The sequence below is a fragment of the Mirounga angustirostris genome, unplaced genomic scaffold (assembly GCF_029215605.1).
Source record: "Mirounga angustirostris isolate CCGP_5_RB_7025 unplaced genomic scaffold, mMirAng1.0.hap1 SCAF_13, whole genome shotgun sequence".
NCBI classification, from domain to species: domain Eukaryota; kingdom Metazoa; phylum Chordata; class Mammalia; order Carnivora; family Phocidae; genus Mirounga; species Mirounga angustirostris.
The window spans coordinates 100932465-100951354 of NW_026991721.1; the positions used below are offsets into that span (position 1 = coordinate 100932465).

The following is an 18890-nucleotide window of genomic DNA, read 5'->3' on the forward strand; positions in this document are numbered from 1 at the left end:
CTGTGACTCAACTAATAGAATGATATTGAAAAGGGAAAGTTATGGGCCAGAGTCAGGGCTGTGTGTTTATCAGTAGTCTTGCTGTATGCCACGTCAGCACATCATAAACCCCATAGGAGCAGGGGTTTGTCGTATTCTCCTCTGCCTACAACAGTACCAAGTCTATAGAGACACTGGGCAAACATTTCTGAAATAACGAACACCACCTTCCTCTTACTATCTTGTTCTTTCTACCCTTATTTTCCCTATATCTTTCATTTCTTACTTTTTAAACCTTGTATTTCTGTAAGTTACCTTAAATCCTACATGAACGAGGTAGGATATTAGAAAATCAATATACTTTTAAAGAATTGGATGTCAGGGGATTCCCGTAAGTAGCATGTCTCCTTGACTTTGGCTCTGGAGAGCTGTCTCTGCCGCATTCTGTCAGGTCACCCACCACACTGGTCCACCTCCCATCCTGGGAGTTCAGCTCATGTCCCACTGATTGAACTGTCCTGTATGTTTTTACTATTGAACTGTCCAGTTAAATAGTCGGTACAATGCATTTGAATTTCTTGGTAAAATGCCACGCCCTCCGAAAACGCGCCCAAGTATAGCTAAGAGGAACTAATGGGCGCCATTTTTATCCAGAGGTAACTGATAGGGCCACCCTACAGGCTACTTCCTCTCAGGCATAGAGCTCTTGTCTCTCCAGGGAGGAACTCCCACTGGCTGGCCAGTGAAGGGGGTGTCTAAACCCACCTCCTCCCTCTGCTAGGAATGCCTTTTCTACTTCCTCTTCTGTGTGGGGATTGGGAAGCACTGAGCCCTGACTTCTCTTGTCTCATTTCACTTCCTCAGCCACTAACCCACTCTTTGACCAGGTGCTGAGTGCCCTCAACACTACTCTTTCCGCCTAAAAATGAATGAAACTAATTTCTGATTTGGGGGTGACTACAAATGCTAATGTTAGAAGGAGGAGCTTAAAAGGTTCAACTTCCCTATGAGCACTCAGTAATATACAGAACTGCTGAATCATTATATTGTATAGCTGAAATATAACTCTGTATGTTAATGATACCTCAATGCAAGAAAGAAAAAAGAAAATACCTCCTGGCAACATTTATTTTTTTTATTTTTATTTTTTAAAGATTTTATTTATTTATTTGAGAGAGAGAGAGAGAGAAAGCACAGAGGGAGAGTGTGAGGGAGAAGCAGGCTCCCCGCTGAGCAGAGAGCCCCACACAGGACTCGATCCCAGAACCCCGGGATCATGACCCGAGCCAAAGGCAGACGCCCAACTGACTAAGCTACCCAAGCGCCCCCCTCCTGGCAACATTTAAAAGTGAATGGTGGGGTGCCTGGGTGGCACAGCCAGTTAAGCGTCCAACTCTTGATTTCAGCTCAGGTCATGATCTCAGGGTCCTGGGATCAAGCCCCAGTCATGCTCTGTGCTCAGCACAGAGTCTGCTTGTCCCTCTCCCTCTGCTCCTCCCCCCACCACTCAAATAAATAAATAAATAAAATCTTTAAAAATAAATAAATAAAAGTTAATGGTAAATTGACACAGCCATTAAGAGAAACAATATGGAGATTTGTCAAAAACATTAAAAATATAGCTATCATATGATCCAGCAATCCCACTTCTGGCTATATATCCAAATGAAATAAAACCACTTTCTCACAGAGATATCTACACTCCCTTGTTCATTATTCAGAGTCACCAAGACATGGAAACAACAGAAGTGTCTGTTGACAGATAAATGGATAAGAAAATTGTGATACGTATATACATATATATGAATATATGGATTATATCTGTATATATACACACACATATTATCCAGCCTTTAAAAAGGAAGGAAAGGGGCGCCTGGGTGGCTCAGTCGTTAAGCGTCTGCCTTCGGCTCAGGTCATGATTCCAGGGTCCTGGGATCGAGCCCCACATTGGGCTCCCTGCTCGGCGGGGAGCCTGCTTCCCCCTCTCCCACTCCCCCCCACCCCTGGCTTGTGTTCCTGCTCTCTCTCTCTCTCAAATAAATAAATAAAATCTTAAAAAAATAAAAAAATAAAAAATAAAAAGGAAGGAAATCCTGCCCTTTGTGACATGAATAAAATTGGAGGACATTACGCTAAAAGAAATAAGCCACCCACAGAAAAACAAATAGTGCATGATCTCACTTATGTGCGGAATCTAAAAATAAAAGTTGAATTAATGGTAGCAGACGTTAGAATGGTGTTTCCCAGGGCCTCAGAGGTAGAGGAAAAGGAAGATGGTAGTAAGGAAGATGGTAGTCAAAGGGTACAAACATTCAGGTATGAGTAAGTTCTGGAAACCTAATTAGAGAATAGAAAAAAATAAAAAGATTCAATCTCACACTTGTTGAGAAAGAGGTCTTTGAATACCAGCTCCCACTTAAATGCCAGTAATCCCTGCTTCTTGCCACAGTAATACAAGGCATGTCTGGATGTTACCACACAAAGTAAATCGTTGTAGATCCCCAGGCTCCAGATTTGGGATTTCAGGGACCTAGCTAGGGGACCAAGTTTTCATTTTGCCAAATAAGGACATTAAAAAAACAAATAGATGAAAGGGGAGGATTTACTGCCCACATTCTATAGTGATCATAATTTCATAACAGAAAGGACATTTTAATAGCAAAATGTCAAAAAAGCTATAATGTTTGAATAAAAGGCAAGCCCTTAAATTGAATAAATTTTTACATGCTCTTTCAAAATCTCACCATTTTGTTCTCGTTCCCCTTATTTCACGAAACCAAATGAACTGTCGTCAGCCAGGAGTCACGCAACAACTGAGTGTAAGGCAGGGGTATTTTTCCCTAAAGCTCTGTGATCTGAGCAGCTTACTCAGGGCTGCCCAACCCTAGTCCCCTGACCAAAGACGCAAATGAGGCAATGTGGATAAAGCACTGTGCCACTGACACACAATTTAGGATTAAATGAAACCAGGGATGTGGCCAACAAAAGGTCTCGAGCAAAGACAACAATGAACTATTTCAAGAGTACATTTATCCCCAAGTTCTATAAAATGCAAATAGACTAGCAAGAGTCCCAAATATACCACGAAGTATATACACATATTAAAATAAAATTAATTTAATATTAAATTAGAATTTTAAAATTAAAATTATGTAGTGTGTTGAATTATTACAATGTATTAAATATTAAAATTAAAAGGTATTATACCTTGACTTTGGCCCATCTGAATCTCAGATGCCAAGTAGGAGCAGGCATATATTAATTGGGTAGTAAAAGTGTACAGTGGAGAAAACATCTAGCTGGACAGAAGGAGGTGGGCAGCGTGGTCCGAGCCCTGACATTGCCACTAAGTATGGCTATAGCCTTAGGAAAGTTTCATCTTTCTGTGTTCAGTTTTCTCAGACATAAATGAGGAAGTTTGATTAAAATGATCTCTTATGCCAGTTCAGCTTGACAATGCTTAATGTCATATACAATAGTGTATTATCTCTCCGAGAATTTGTGAGCCTCGGAGAATGAGAAGGATGAGCTGTATCTTCTAAACCGCTGACCACTAGATTATCCTCTAAGGCTTAAGGATCCACAATGTGGGATCCTCAGAAGTACAACACCCACTCCCCTGATCCAAAAAGCCAAAGGGTACAACCCAATTAGTCCCTAAGTCAACGTGTGGACGTAAGCATCCATTGTGGACAGACAAAAGAGAGTGCTGTAAATATTCTCCAGGCCCCTCCCGCTCCCTGGTGGCCCTTCCTCTGAGATTTGCGCCCGGCCCTGCCATGGGTGGCAAAGAACCACCTTTTACCGAAGGCAGACAATGGCAGCCATGTTACCCGCGTTCTCTCTCCAACCTTGACACAATCCTGCAAGGTTTGTATTACTAACTCCATAATATGATTTAAAAAATTGAGGTTCAGAACAGGTTAAGTACAGTCCGACGTCACAACGTGAGGGGCAGGATTCAACCTGGGGCCTCTGTGACTCTCAAGCCTGTGCTCTGTTCCACTTGGTGGCAATGCTGCACCCCCCACACCTCTGAAGACTAGATCAAAAACCATCCAAGGTGCCTCAGGGTCATGATCCTTGCATTCACCAGTGGTTGCTCCTGGGGAATTTCAGGGAACCTCTCTTTGGACTCTGAGACCAGCTGCTCTCTGCTGTCTGAAAGCTCTCCTTCCTAGAGAGACAAGGAGGTATGGAAGTGCCAACCACTTTCTACAGCATGAAGTCTCAGCATATAAGCTCCAGGCCAACTGGAAACTTTGGGGTACCCAGTACAGTCACAGACCCCAGCTTTTCTGACTTTAATAACTAGTCTGACATTCAGTCCCAACCTGGTTTACTCAGATCAGCTTCTAAACCTTTGCTATGCAAGGTGAGCTCCAGGGATCAACAACATCTTAGCATCCTCTGGGAGCCTGTTATAAATGAGGAGTCTCAGGCCCCACACCAGTCCTACTGAATCAGAAACTGCATGTTAGCAAGATGCTCCATGTGATTTGAATGCACATTCAAGATTTAAAAGCACTGTTCTAGAATCACCTATGGAGTTTTAAAAAACCGTGCATTTCCAGAAACTAGAGTCCAAAATTACAGAGAAATGGGGTGGAGGAATAGTGGGAAGTCCAAATACACTTTTTTTTTTTTCTCCTAGTTTTCTTGTGGTCTCCTATTCTCAAGAAAACTCAAGTCCTTTCTGGAAGGAATCAAAGATCAACTTTGTTTTGTCAATAGCTGTACCCACAGCCAACAGACAGCTCCCTCCTCCCAGGAGCAGTGTTGATGACTTCATACTGGCCCTCTCCAGGGCGGAGCTCCATTTTCATCCAGTAAATGAATGGAACAATTCTGCTTATCAGTTTTCCCCTCTGCTCCAATCTTCTGCCCACAATTCACAGGGAGGTTTATACTATTGTCTCCATATCAACAGCAGAACTCCTATATATTTTCTTTTCTTCTGACCCACTGCCTTAACCTGGTATGAAAGAAGGAAGGAAGGAAGTTGGAAGGGAGGGAACAAATCAGTATGTATTATATACCTACTGTGTGCCAGACCCAGCTCATCCCCCAAAACAGTTAACATATATTTCTCATTTAACATACATAAAAATATGTAAGATTGGTATTAATGCCCCAATTTTCAGAAGTGGAAACTAAAGTTCAGATAGGTTAAAACTCTCCCAAAGCCAGGTTTCTAAACAGGATCTAATACTAAAGTTTTGCTGCATTCTTTCTACTACTCCCAACTTGTTTACACATAATAATATATAAATAAACATTTTTACTGAGATGTATTCCCATACTATAAAACTCAATTTGGTGGCTTTTAGTATATTCACACAATTATGAAACTGTCACAACCATCTAATTCCACAGCACTTCCATCACCCCAAAAAGAAACCCCAAACCAGTAAGCAGTCACTTCTCATTCCCCTGTCTCCCCCCAACCCCTGCACCCTTCCCCTGCCACCTCCCATACCCGGAAAATACTTGATCTCTATTAGTTTGCATCTTCTGGACATTCCATATAAATGCTTTCATACATTACGTGGTCTTTGTGTCTGGCTTCTTTCACTTAGCATAATGTTTTCAAGGCTCATCCATGTTGTAGCATCTATCAGTACTTCATTCCTTTTTATAGCTGAATAGAATTCCATTGTTGGATATACCATATTTTGGTATCCATTCAAGAGTTAATGGTCACTTGGGTTGTTTCCAACTTTTAGCTTTAGGAATAATGCTCCTATAAACATTCACGCACAAGTTTTTGTGTGGACAAATGTTTTCAATTTTCTTGAGTATATACCTAGGAATGGAGTGGCTGGGTCATATAATAGTAACTCTGTGTTTAATTTTTTGAAGAATTGCCAAACTATTTTCCAAATTGATTACCTTTCCACTAGCAATACATGAGGGTTACAATTTTTCCATATCCTTGTCAACACTTGTTATCTGTCATTTAGCCATCCTACTGGCTGTGAAGTGGTATCTCTTTGTGGTTTTATTTGCATTTTCCTAATAACTAATAATGAGCATCTTTTCATGTGCTCTTTGGCCTTTGTACATCTTCTTTGGAGAAAGTACTCATTGCCCATTTTTAAATTAGGATACTTGTCTTTTTATTGTTGAGTTGTAAGTGTTCTTTATATATTCTGGGTTCTAGGCCCTTATCAGATAGGCAATTTGAAAATATTTTCTCCCACTATTTAGGTAGTCTTTTTACTTTCTTGATTTGAATGCACCCACCTTGAGTTAATTTTCTAGATGGTATGAGTTAGGGGTTCAATTTCATTCTTCTGCATGTGGATATACGGCGTTCCAGCACCATTTGTTGAAAAACTATTCTTTCCCCCATCAAACTGTCTTGGCATCCCTGTCAAAAATCAGTTGATTATAAACATATGGGTTTATTTCTGGACTCTCAACTCTATTCCATTGATCTATATATGTCTATCCTTATGCTAGTATAGCGCTATCTTGATTACTATAGCTTAGTAGTAAGTTCTGAAATTGTAGTCAGCGTAAGTCTTCCAACTTTGTTGTTATTGTTGTTTTTTCAAGACCATTTTGGCTACTCTGGGTCCCATTAGATATATAAGTCTTACATTTCTTTTATTGAATTTATTTGATTATTTTTATTGAATATCTTCAAGTTTACTGACACTTTCTCTTGCTAGTTAAAATCTGTTGTTAAGCCCTTCTACTGAAATTTTCCTTTCAGTCATCGTATTTTTCCACAGCAAAATTTCTATTTGTTTTTTTAATCATTTTTATCTCCTTATTAATATTTTTTATTGAGTGAGACATTATTCTCACACTTCCCTTTCACTCTTTAGACATGGTTTCTTTTACCTCTTTAACTATATTTATAATACTTGAGATAACATCTCTGTCTGCTAAGTCTAATATCTAGGCCTCCTCAAGGACAGTTTCTATTGCTTGGGAGGTGTTTTCCTGTGTACTGACCATACTTTCTTGTTCCTCTGCATTGTAATTTTTTGTTGAAAACTGGACATTTAAAAAATATAATGTGGTCATTCTGGATATGCAATACCCCTCCCTCCCAGGGTTTGTTGTATTTCCCATTGGTTATTATTGCTTGTTGTTGCTGCTAATGTTGTCTGTTTAGTGACTTTTATGAATTAATTCTGTGAAGTCTATTTTCTTTTTTTTTTTAAGACTTTATTTGAGAGAGAGAATGAGAGACAGCACGAGAGGGAAGAGGGTCAGAGGGAGAAGCAGACCCCCCGCTGAGCAGGGAGCCCGATGCGGGACTCGATCCTGGTACTCCAGGATGATGACCTGAGCTGAAGGCAGTCGCTTAACCAACTGAGCCACCCAGGCGCCCTGAAGTCTATTTTCTTTATCATGTGTGGCCACTGAAGTTTCTGCTCAGTTTACTTGGTGGTCAAGTAATAAAACCTAAGAATTCAGATTTATAGGCAATTTCCAGACAAGTCACATAGTGACAACTGTCTGAAATGAGGCTTTTTGGAGAGCTCCACGCCCACTATGTCTCCTTCCATTGGCTATTTGTTTGCCAGTCTGCAGGGCTCCCATAGTGGCAAGTCTGTTGGTTTCTTTTCTTTTTTTTTTTTTCAAAGTTTACTGAGTGATAGTAAAGTGATAGTACAAAGCTCCCGAAGAGGACCCGAAGGGGTTGCCCAAGGCTGTTGGTTTCTAAGGCTAGTACAAAGGTGTGGTGAGAGGGGTGTAAATAAGCCAAGTTAAAACGCCACAGTGCTCTTTGTGCTCAATGAGATCCAGCCATTTTTCTTAAACAAATGCTCCTCAGATTTTTGCAAGCCTTTGGTTAATTTCAAGAGTTCCGAAAAAGTTGATTTTGACAGTTTTTGCTAGTGTTCTCAGTGCTTTTCTGGAGGAGATTTCTCAGAGGTCCTTGCTTTACCAGTCTGTGAGTACTTCTCTTAAAGAAACATTTATAAATATCACCTTGATTCGATTCTACTTTTTTTTTTTTTTTTTGGTTTCCTTTCTACTCACATAGTACTCCTTCGTAAGTAAATCATAAAAATCAGAGGAGAGATATAAGAAAACATATTTTCTGATTTTTTAATAGTTTCCTTGTGCTATAGTGCTATGGAGGAATGTGTCAGGAGCAAGGTGGACCAAAGCTATTTCTTTCCAGAAAATAAATATAAATCCAAAAGCACAGTCTTCCTAGTTTTATGCTAGTCACAAAAGGAACTGGGATTGGAGACAAGTTCAATAAAGGAGAGCTAGAAAAGGATATGTAATATTCCAAGAAAAGAGAGCTTTTATGCCTGAAGAAGTGTGGAGCTTCTAAATAGGTCAGGTACGTGATGATTACTCAACTCTGAATTTTACTTTGCCAGCACTAACCCTTTTCTCAACAGCTTTCTTCAAATAGCAGATGCTGAGATGAATGAGACACAAAATAGAACCATGATCAATACCTTCCCCTCCTTGAGCAAAACTGGACATGGTAAAGGGTCATGCTGATGAGTACTGGGCGAGTCACTCCTACTGATATCCTGGGCCGAAATCCAGACACCAGTTCATTTTAGGAAGGAGTGGGAAGGAGATTTGCATGTATGACCTCACGCAGAAGCTCCAGCCCTGGAGCATATAAACAGTTGAGTTGTAGGTATTACCCAGTACCAGGACCGGCAGTTTCCAAACAGGTCAAGACCATGGCAGTCCTCAGTTCCATGTTGCTGCCACTCAGGCTGTTTCTATGCTTCGGACTGCTGTGTTCTTCTGCCAGCTCTGCAGATGACATTGACAACTGCATGCTCTTCAATGAGGTCACCACCACTGGCCAAGGCATCATGGCCAATTCAGATGTCTATGAAAGCAACACAAACTACACAGGTGAGGAGAAGCCATTCTCTTTGTTGTCCTTTGTCTTCTGAGGGGAGTTAACCAGAATTTCAGAGCACACCCCTCCACTCCTGCTCTCAATCACACAAAACATGTGTTTTTGACCCAGATGGGAAGTGGGGGCAGAAACAGAAAGAGAACATGTGTGAGAGAGTTTGTTGTGTGGGACTGTTTCCTCCCTGCTCTGTGTGCAAACCTGAGCCAGGGGTCATTAAGTCCTGACACCCAGGTTAACTGAGCCCCGGCAAGAGCACACCTGCGGCAAGTTCTCAGACTTAAATAAAGTGGGCATTTTTATTGTTTTCAGGGATAATAAGTGCATCACAGTGTGTGGTCTGTTCACATCCATTTGATAAAACAATGTCACCATGGATGATGGTATATCGCACACGGGGAGGCACTGTTTGCCTTTAGGGTGTGCTGGAAACTCTAGTGAGCTAGGCAGGGAAAGTGTTACTCTCCCACCTTGTTTATGAGCAGCCTGCAGCTGAGAGAAGTTAGGTGACAGGTCAGGGCTCCCCTGCTAGTAAGGGGCAGAACTGGCTCCTGAATCTTGGTCTTTCCTTCCCAATACAATGCTTTTCTTCGAGGTACCTAGGAACATTTTATAAATATCCCATTTTGGGTCAGCCAAACCTATAAGTCAAGACAGGTGCTTCCTGATTACTTTTGTAACAACAACATTTAATATGGTGGTTTACGTGTATTCATGCATTTAGATCTCACAACAACGTGTTAGGCAGATAACATACCATGATCATTCCCGTTTCACAGATGAGGAAACAGAGGTAGAGTGCTAGTCACTTGCTCAGGTCACACAGCTACTTACAGGATGGAGCTGGGATATGAACCCGAGCAGTCTAGCTTCAGACACCCAGTCCTTAACCACTGCACTCTACACCCCTCACTTACGGTAATGAGAGCTGAGACTTCTTACTACGTGCTGGGTGCTATTCTAAGGGTAAATGCTATTATCCTCCCAGATGAGAACCACAGCATAGGGGAGTTAAAATTTTACCCAAGGCCATAGTGGGTAGCATTGTTAATATTTGAACCTAAGTAACAGCCAAGATTTGTACAGCTCTGTTCAGCCAGGATGTCCAGCTTCAGAGCCTGCTGTCTCATTACTATGTCATTCTGCTCTCCTAGAACTCTAACCAATTCTGCAGAGAGCACCAGGGTGATGTCCACACCCATGAACCACAGATTCCAGACTTTGGCAGGTGAACGACGATGGTCTGCCTTCACACACTTGTCCCAGCTTGTCCTTTTCTTTTTCATGGGGACTGTCACTAAGGGCCTCAGCTGTGATTCAGATCACTGTATCCCACTCCCTCAGGCAGTGGATCTTGTCCTCCCAAGCCAGGGAGGATAATCTTATAATTCGAGATGAGGACAGGAAGGCATATGTGTGACCTTGCACACAGGGAAGGACCTGGGGGTCAGAGGGACTGCTACACAAAAGATCACAGACCTCGGACTTAAGATAACATATCACAAGGTAAGGGATTTTGCTGTTGAAATGGAAGAAAAAGAAACCTATCTCGTGAAAATGCTGGGTGGAGATATGTAGACTGGGGTTCTTCTGAAAGTAGCAAGACAGGAGAACGAACAGTCAAGAGAGGATCCATAAGACCCCTTGAAAGGGAATATGCTGGGTGAGGGGGAAATCAAACATTTGCAGAGGTGCTGGGTAGAGCAGAGAAAGGGGAAGGAGGAGACAAACTCCGGTTCACTGAATGCCTACTTTGTGCTGGCACTTCAAACTTCACCTGACTTCATCTCAGAGCAGAAATGTGCTAAAGCTCCATGATAAACCGAATCACTAAGCGAATGATTTGAGAGTCAAAATCCTATGCTCACGGAAATGTGAAGTGCCAGACTCCGCACCCAGCATTACACAACAGGCTCCATGATTTCCTCGTCAGAGTGTCATTACACTGGGTCTTTTGGGGAGACTGGGTAAAGACCCACAAAGGCCAACCACTTCTCCTTATTTTGATTTTGAAATTTTTTAAATTTCAGGGTTTGTGTCAACATTGGTAAATCATGTATAAATGGCTTGGCATGTCCCATGGCACACACACAGCTCAGGCAGGATCTTAGAAGAGGTTCCCTGGGTCTGTCTTGGTATCAGTGAAAGAAACCCATGATGCAGTGACATTTATATTAAGATTGTGCTGGGTATGATCTGCCTCCGTGGGTGAGAGGGATAAAAGGTGCTTGCCTTTTTTCCTGAACCTTCATCTTTTTTTTTTTTTTAAGATTTTATTTATTCATTTGAGACACAGAGATACAGAGAAAGAGAGAGAGAAAGCATGAGCAGGGAGAGAGGCAGAGGGAGAGGGAGAAGCAGGCTCCTCGCTGAGCCAGGAGCCCAATGTGGGGCTCGATCCCAGGACCCTGGGATCATGACCTGAGCCGAAAACAGACGCTTAACCATCTGAGCCACCCAGGCTCCCCTGAACCTTCATCTTTAAGGGCGTGGTCCAGCACTGGATGCACTTTTTAAAATCAATCAATGAGTAGTTGGTGCCCACCAGGTCCCCAGCACTGGGCTGGCCAGATACTGACATGGATGAAACCACAGTATAGAGAACAAGCCAGAATGTAATTAAGTACTCAACTCCGCAGGAACAAATGTAAATGTTTCAAGAGTGAGAGGAAGAGAGGGCTGAACTGGCCCAGAGGTGGAACACAGGCAGGATCCTGGAGAGTAAGCAGGGATGGAATGTGTGATGAGAAGGAAGGGTTCCAGACATGAACAAAGGCCAGGGGCAGGTGTGGGCCAGATGCATCTGCAGAACCAGAGGAGGGCTGGCTTACCCTAGAGCAGGAGTGCAAAAAGCTCAGTGAGCCAGGTTAGGAGGGTCAAAAAAGCCATGTGTTGGGTACTGTAATCAACAGAAGTGAAAATGTAAAAGCAGAAATGTTTAGATCCTCTAGGAAGATGGGCACTTGGAAGGTTTTGGAGAGTACTTTGTCCTTATGGAAGAGTTGTATGTGGAATCTGATCTGGCTGCAGCCTGAAGAGAGAAGGTGGAGACCACAAATCCAGGTGACAGATGCTAGGAGGGAAGGAAGGAGGAAGCCAGTGTGAGAGAGGGAGAGCAGACGAAATGGCAGAGACAAGAGCATGCCCATGGGAGAACTGACAGACTTGGACATCAGGACACCACCACTGAGCACCATCCACCTCACCATCGTGCACACATCTACAGTTGTCAGGTTCTCAGTGGGCAAGTCAGGCCAGTGGGGTTTGGCTCAGCCCACCTGATTGGCAAAAACAAACAGAACAGAAATGTTTTGCGCTAAAAAATATAAATAACAATCACAATTCATCCAACACCCATCATGTGTTAAAAGTCTTACACTCTTCTCTGTGCTTTTCCCAGGAACCTTGTAGATAAGGTATCATGATCTCCATATCATGAGGGATAAAGTCATCATCCGCAGACCTAGGACCAGACCTGGTGTAGAGTGGGCATTGAATAAATATTTGTGGAGTGAGTGATGGACAATAAGGAAATCAAGGATGAGAGACGAAATGACTTGCTCCTAAATGTGAGAGCTAGAATTCCTTTCTAGGACTGTCTGATCCTATTGTGCTACATGCTTGATTTTCTTTGCTTTGTACGGAGAAGTCTTTGAAAGGATTTGGAGTGGCTGACAGGGCCCTGGAGAATAACCCTTTAGCATTGAGAAATTCTTCCAGAAGGGATCTTCTAAGGAAGGAAATGGACAGGCTGAAATGTTCTCTTGAAGTTCACTCCCTGTTACACATCAGAATGCTAGAATCAGCAAGTGTCAGTGGGGTCCCTGTGAGTATACCCTAGGCTACATCAACAGGGAAGACTCACCTGACTGGGGAAGGCCAAGAAACCCTAGGGTTATTGGACAGGTACTGGGGCTCTGAGACCCCACCCCCTTCCCTCACGCTCAACAACAGAGACTGAAAGCGTCAGTGATTCTGGGACCAAGAAATGGGCTCTGCTTTGACTTGACACTAAGGATCCCTGATGTCATGACACACTGCCCAGGGGGCCCACTTGACCCTTTCCCAGGTATCAACCCCGCCTCTCCCCACCCTGCCTTCCCCTGAGAGAAGGGCAGAACAGGCTATCCCCTTCGTCTGGCGGACAGGAACCTGGCTCCAGAGGTTAAGAGCCAGCCAGGATCTCACCTCTGTTCTACAGCGAAAACCAGGGCCAGAGCACAGGTCTTCTTTTGTTTACTTTTTACTGGAGAAAATTTGGAAAACATAAAAACGCACGAGGAAGAAAATAAAAATAATAAGATAATCCCACTACCAAGAACTCACCATAGTTAATATCTTGTATTTCCTTCCCGACTTTTGTCTGCAACTTCATTTAAAATGGGATCATACTATATGTACATTATTTGTAACTTCCTTTTTTCCTGCTAAAGGTTGACTTCATGATCCCCTCCCCCCGTCTGACTGCACCAGTGGCTGATTGGTTCCTTACCCTTTCCTCCTAGTATGGGTTCCCGTGAATGCCAGGATCAGCTCTGTGGTCCTGCGAGCAGTGGACGCGAACAACAACTCACTAGGCCTCTGGGAAAAAGCAGACCAGCTTTGCAACAACAGTGCCCTATATCACCTGGATAACCTGAGTGACCAGCTCTTCATAGCAAACTGGATATCTCCTAACTCAACAAACATAACTACAATCGTGTTACAGTAAGAACCTATCTCTGCGTGATTTGCTTTGGGCTTTTACAATTGTAGACGGGGTTTATGCAGTTTCACGCTGACCTTGGACGACTCAAAATGCACCCCAGACATGATGTGGAGAATTTAGTAGCTGCACTCCTTTCTGCCTCACTACTCTCTGTCCTTTTACCTACAGGAGTTCCCACGCATGCGCACACACTCCCCACCCCCACACCCCAGGCAGGCTGAACAGAGACAGAAAGCTCTAGTGTTATGAAAACTACAGCTGGACAGTGGCTAAAGCCAAACAAGCAAACAAACAAATGAAAAGAATTTATTCGGGACTGTTGCAACAGGAGAAAAGAGACCTCAGGATAGAACCGGGCTCAATTCTGAATACATCGTGGGCAAGTGGGAATTTATAGCCAAGAAGCAGGGTGGGGGTCACTCACAGGAAACAATAAGGCCTGTGAGGGGCATCTGGCTAAACTGACCTAACAGGATTCTTGCAGAAGGCAGGCCAAGACCATCAGATATTCCCCGGGGGTGGTAGAGGAGGGAGAACTAGGTATTAGGAGTAAAGGGTGGGAGGTACTTGCTCAACTTACTTAGCAGGGTTCTTGCTAAAACCGGATTTTACTTTTTTAAAATTTTATTTTATCATGTTATGTCAGTCACCATACAATACATCATCAGTAAAACCGGATTTTACAAGGAAGTGCACAGACAGGCCTAGGAGAAGGTTCTGGAGGCTTTGTCACTGAGCATGCTGTTTGCTTCCAATTCCAGAGAATCATTTTTCAAAACACACATTCATTTTGGAAATGCCAAGTGTGATGATTGTGTCATAAAACTGGCTTCCTAATGTCACACAAAATGGACACACTCAAGATTGTGAGGTGAGGCCACCTGGGGGCTTGCATTGCACTGTAACGAGAAGACCTTCCTCTCAGCTAGCGATGTTATCCAGGTTATTTTGGGAGCCCACGTTGAGAGGCCCTCACACTTTCAGACTGCCACTTTGTACTGAAAGGGCAGGTCTGACCATCAGACTATGGCCCCCGGTGGTGTCCCCTTGGTGGTGAACAGCCACCAAGTCTCTGCGGACACTGGTGGTGATGATGCTATCAAGCCATCCTGTCTTCTCCTGTCACACCTGGTTGGACAAGGCCGGCTCTGGAGAGGGGGTTTTGCCCACAGTGATTTCCGAGAGTGAAAATCCAAGGGAGCTGCTGCATTCCAGCCTCCCGATGATAGCAGTCTCTTAGAAGCCAGCCAAAGCTAATCAGGGCAAAGACTTTGCTTTCCCTCACCTCGTAAAGCCTCCACACTCCATGCAACACCAGATAAAAGGCCCAACAGTAACAACCTGCCACAGAAACAGCGCATTCCCACTGACAGTGTGGTCTCCAGACCCCTCCTAACCTGCACTGGCCTCTCTGCTTGTTTGGCCTTGGTCCCCACGCCTGAGAAGGGGAGGGGAGCGGCACATATGATGGGGGTACGGAGGGCAGCTGGGTGGGACACAATGGGATGTGGAGAGGCCCCTGCCCACGGGGCTCCACAATGAGTTTTGGGGAGGCAAGGCCTCTACAGAAATAATGGTGGAGCTTGAATACCAATTCCTCAAGAAAGCATTCCCTGAACCCCTAGGTCAAGTTCCAGCTCCATTTTCACTCTCGTAACTTCCACTTTTTCACAACCTATGTCACAACTGCAATCAATTATTTAACTTGTTTACTGATTGCTTTGTTTCAAGTCTGTCTCTCCGAAGAGACTATAAAGTGCCACAAAGGTAAGAACCATGCCCGTCTTGTTCACCACTATCCCCTAAGCACCAAGCACAGAGACTGGCATGTAGCGCACGCTCATCAGTTAACTGTTGAATGTATGAACGAGAGACTGGGATAATAACAGGACCACCGATGGAACAACAACACATCAGCTGTACAGATCATTTGATGAACATTAAGCACCTACTATGTGTCAGGCATTGCTGACAACAGAACCTGCCCTCAACGAGCTGGCCCTCCCGTGGAGGGATTGGCTCACAGCAAGGCCATGCAGTTGAGGGGCATGTCTCTCCAATGGAGCTCTGTCTGGGAATGACAACAGGGAGAAATGACTTCACAAAGGTTACTGTTGAGTATCTGGGCAAATGGGACCAGGACGGAGATCCCAGGCAGGACTGGCTTGAACAATGACCAGAGGTGCATTCCAGCCTTGTGGGGAGTTCAGGGTGCTGAAGTTGGGGTGTGGGGGATGGACAAGAGCTTGACTGGAGCAAGACCATGGAGGATCTTAGTCAAGACAATATGCACCCGATCAGTGATGCTCTGCTGATTGTGCTGGAGAGAACACTAAGGTCAGGATCCTCTGGGAAGGCAGGAAAGGGAGCTAGACTTGTGAATTCCACAGCTGAGGGCCTCACCATTATCTCTCATTGATTTGCCCTCCACAGAGCCTTCACTATTAATGTCTACAATGTGGCTGCATTTTCTTCTCTGCAACTAGAAAGAAAAGGTAAGTTTCTCTGTGGCCTATTTACACATCTGGCAGTGACTCGGTCAGCCTGGAAAATTACTTGGTGGGTGCCCTAGAAGAGTCTTCTAATCATGTGTTATCCAGATGTCAGTTGAGTTCCCCAACACCTGAGACCTATAGAAGACAGTTTGACCCCTTATCCTACACCCTGTGGGAAACAAAAGCCATTTCCAAGATTTTTGCCAACTCCCAGGGGCCTTTAATTCTCACAGCCACCTTTGGCTCCAGACTCCTGCTTCCTTGCGAGCCATTATGTCCAATGCCACATAGATGGATAGGAAAATCAGCTCTTGGTTTGATTTCCACAAAGAATTCCCATACACACAAAGCCTTCCTAGGTATAGCACACTCTAACCAAGGGGCTCAAGGAAAGAGGGGGAGATTTTCACAAAGAAGGCTTGAGAGTATAGAAATGCTCATACTTTCCTTAGTTCTTAGAGTGGCCTCTGGCCACCACCACTACCACCAAGGATTTCCACTGACCTTTCATAGGCTGTTGTGCCCAACTTCCAACCATCCTGAAACTCCTCATCCTTCTCCTGCCTTCTCTGTCCTCTTTCTTCTCTCTTACCTCCTTCTAGGGAGCCAAAACAAATTCAAGAAACTGAGGTGCAGGAAAGATAGGTAACTTGCCAGAAGCCACATAGAAAGTAAATGGAGAAATTGGCTCATGGTCCACATATTATGCTTTTTTCCACTTTTCTTAGACTTACATCAAAACTATACAGTCTTTTATTCTTAATGAAGTTTTTAAATACAAAGTTCAACCAAGAATAAGAAACATTAGTCCTTCTCAGTGTCCAGATAACAGGTCTTCCTTGGGAGCCCTCCAACACTGAAATACATGCAGTATGCTGTCCATCTTCCTGCTGGCCATACATTGCAAATGTGGGCACATGGGTATCTATTTTCAACAACAAATTTTAAAGTGATTCTGCCTGAGGAAACTATTACATAAATGCCTTCATGGCTTCCTTGGTGGTTTCCCTCTGTGAAAAGACTTGGGTGTTATTTTTCCTCCTGAAGGGCATTATCAAGATGAACACTCATGTAAATGCTAAGAAAGAAAGAAAAAATGTTTGTTTCTAATCAGGATTCTTTAGCTCCACACTAATAAAATCCAGCTGGAAGGAAGGAAGGAAGGAAGGAAGGAAGGAAGGAAGGAAGGAAGGAAGGAAGGAAGGAAGGAAGGAAAGGAGAGAGAGAAAAGAAAAGAAAAAAGAAAAAAAGGTTGTATTCAAACCTGTGGCTCAGTGGGATACTAGAGAAACATCTGCCCTGGGGAAACACTAAATGAGATAAAACAGTGCCTCGTAACTGGAAGGCACCCTCCCACCAGTGGAGAGTGCCTGAGCCTGAGCAAATCACAAGACTTCTCCCTTCTTCTTCCATATAGTCCTCTTTGATCCACAGACCCTTGGAGGCATCATTACAAGGCTCTAGTTTTTCCAGAATCAAACTACTCACAGGGCCTGGTTCTCACTGCTTCTCTGCAAGGCAACCTCAGAGAACCAAAGGGTGGTCAGATCCCTGCACAGGAGAACGAGCAGTGCCTCTGAAACCACAGAAAGAGATATGAGGGTTTGAACAGGGCCTCTGTGCCCTTGCTTTAGAGCAGGGGTAGCCGTCCTCAGGTCTGGAATGATACTAGTGGTTTTTTTTTTTAAGATTTTATTTATTCATTTGACAAAGAGAAAGAGCACAAGCAGGGGGAATGGCAGGCAGAGGGAGAGGGAGAAGCAGGCTCCCCACTGAGCAGGGAGCCCAACACAGGGTTTGATCCCAGGACCCTGGGACCATGACCTGAGTCAAAGGCAGATGCTTAACTAACTAAGCCACCCAGTGCCCCTGATATCTAGTTCTTATAAGCTTTACATGCAACCTTTGAAATTAGCAAGAAAAAAATATAACTGTGCCATTCTGGATTATATTTGCACTGACTGATCTAATATAACATTAAGGACATGAAGACATTTGAGGACAGAGTACCACCCAACAACAAATTCAGTAGTTGTATAAACTCCTTCCCCCATAGGATTGTATAGACCTTAAGGGTAGAGAATATTTCTTACTTATTTTTTCTTCCTTGACATTCTGTATTCCCTAGTTTTCCTCCTCCTCTACATATACGCTTGGCCGCTGAGAATTGTTGACTGAAGTTTGCTCATGAACTCTGGCTCTAGTGTTCCATCAGATTGGCCTCCTTTCTCCAGTGCCCCCCCTAAAACAGGTTCTGATGCCATTGTTTTTTGTTTTTTCCAGACACAACCACTTCCCAGAGCTCTACAACCAGGACAAACCCACACCCACACCCAACCTCAACAAAAGGACACATCTCCACAATAAGAACAACTCCACACCCAACTGCAACAAGAGAACACATCTCCACAACCACAACAACCCTACACCCAACCCCAATAACAGAACACATCTCCACAACTACAACAACCCCACATCCAACCCCAATGACAAGACACTTCTCCACAGCCAGGACAACCCCACACCCGATCCCAAGGACAACCAGCTTGGCCAACAGAACCTTCCTCTGCCCCATCACAAGTACCATTCAGATCCTGCTAGTCTTTCTCACCAGCAAACTCCTCTGCTAGAAGGAAGCTAAGAAAACAATTGTTCCTGCTTCCACTGCATCCTCCTACGTTCCGTTCAAAGCCAGTGCTCTGACAGGCATATGAATGAAGACTTTACATTCTCAAATGTGCAACTCTACTACCACTGCTTTGGACCAAAACAGAGACCTGGGGGTCACTTGGTGGAGGGTAGCTAGTCCACTCACTGGTGGACTTGGGGCACACAGATGTTCAAC

General features: G+C 43.8%; 1 protein-coding gene across 1 annotated transcript; it reads left to right on the top strand.

Annotated features, from left to right (window-relative positions):
- Positions 1 to 8657: 8657 nt before the first annotated feature.
- PLET1 (placenta expressed transcript 1) lies at positions 8658 to 18686 on the top strand. Its single transcript, XM_045892751.2, has 3 exons — positions 8658 to 8838; positions 13348 to 13549; positions 18329 to 18686. The coding sequence occupies exons 1-3, from the start codon at positions 8658 to 8660 to the stop codon at positions 18684 to 18686; spliced, it is 741 nt and encodes a 246-aa protein (XP_045748707.2).
- Positions 18687 to 18890: the final 204 nt, after the last annotated feature.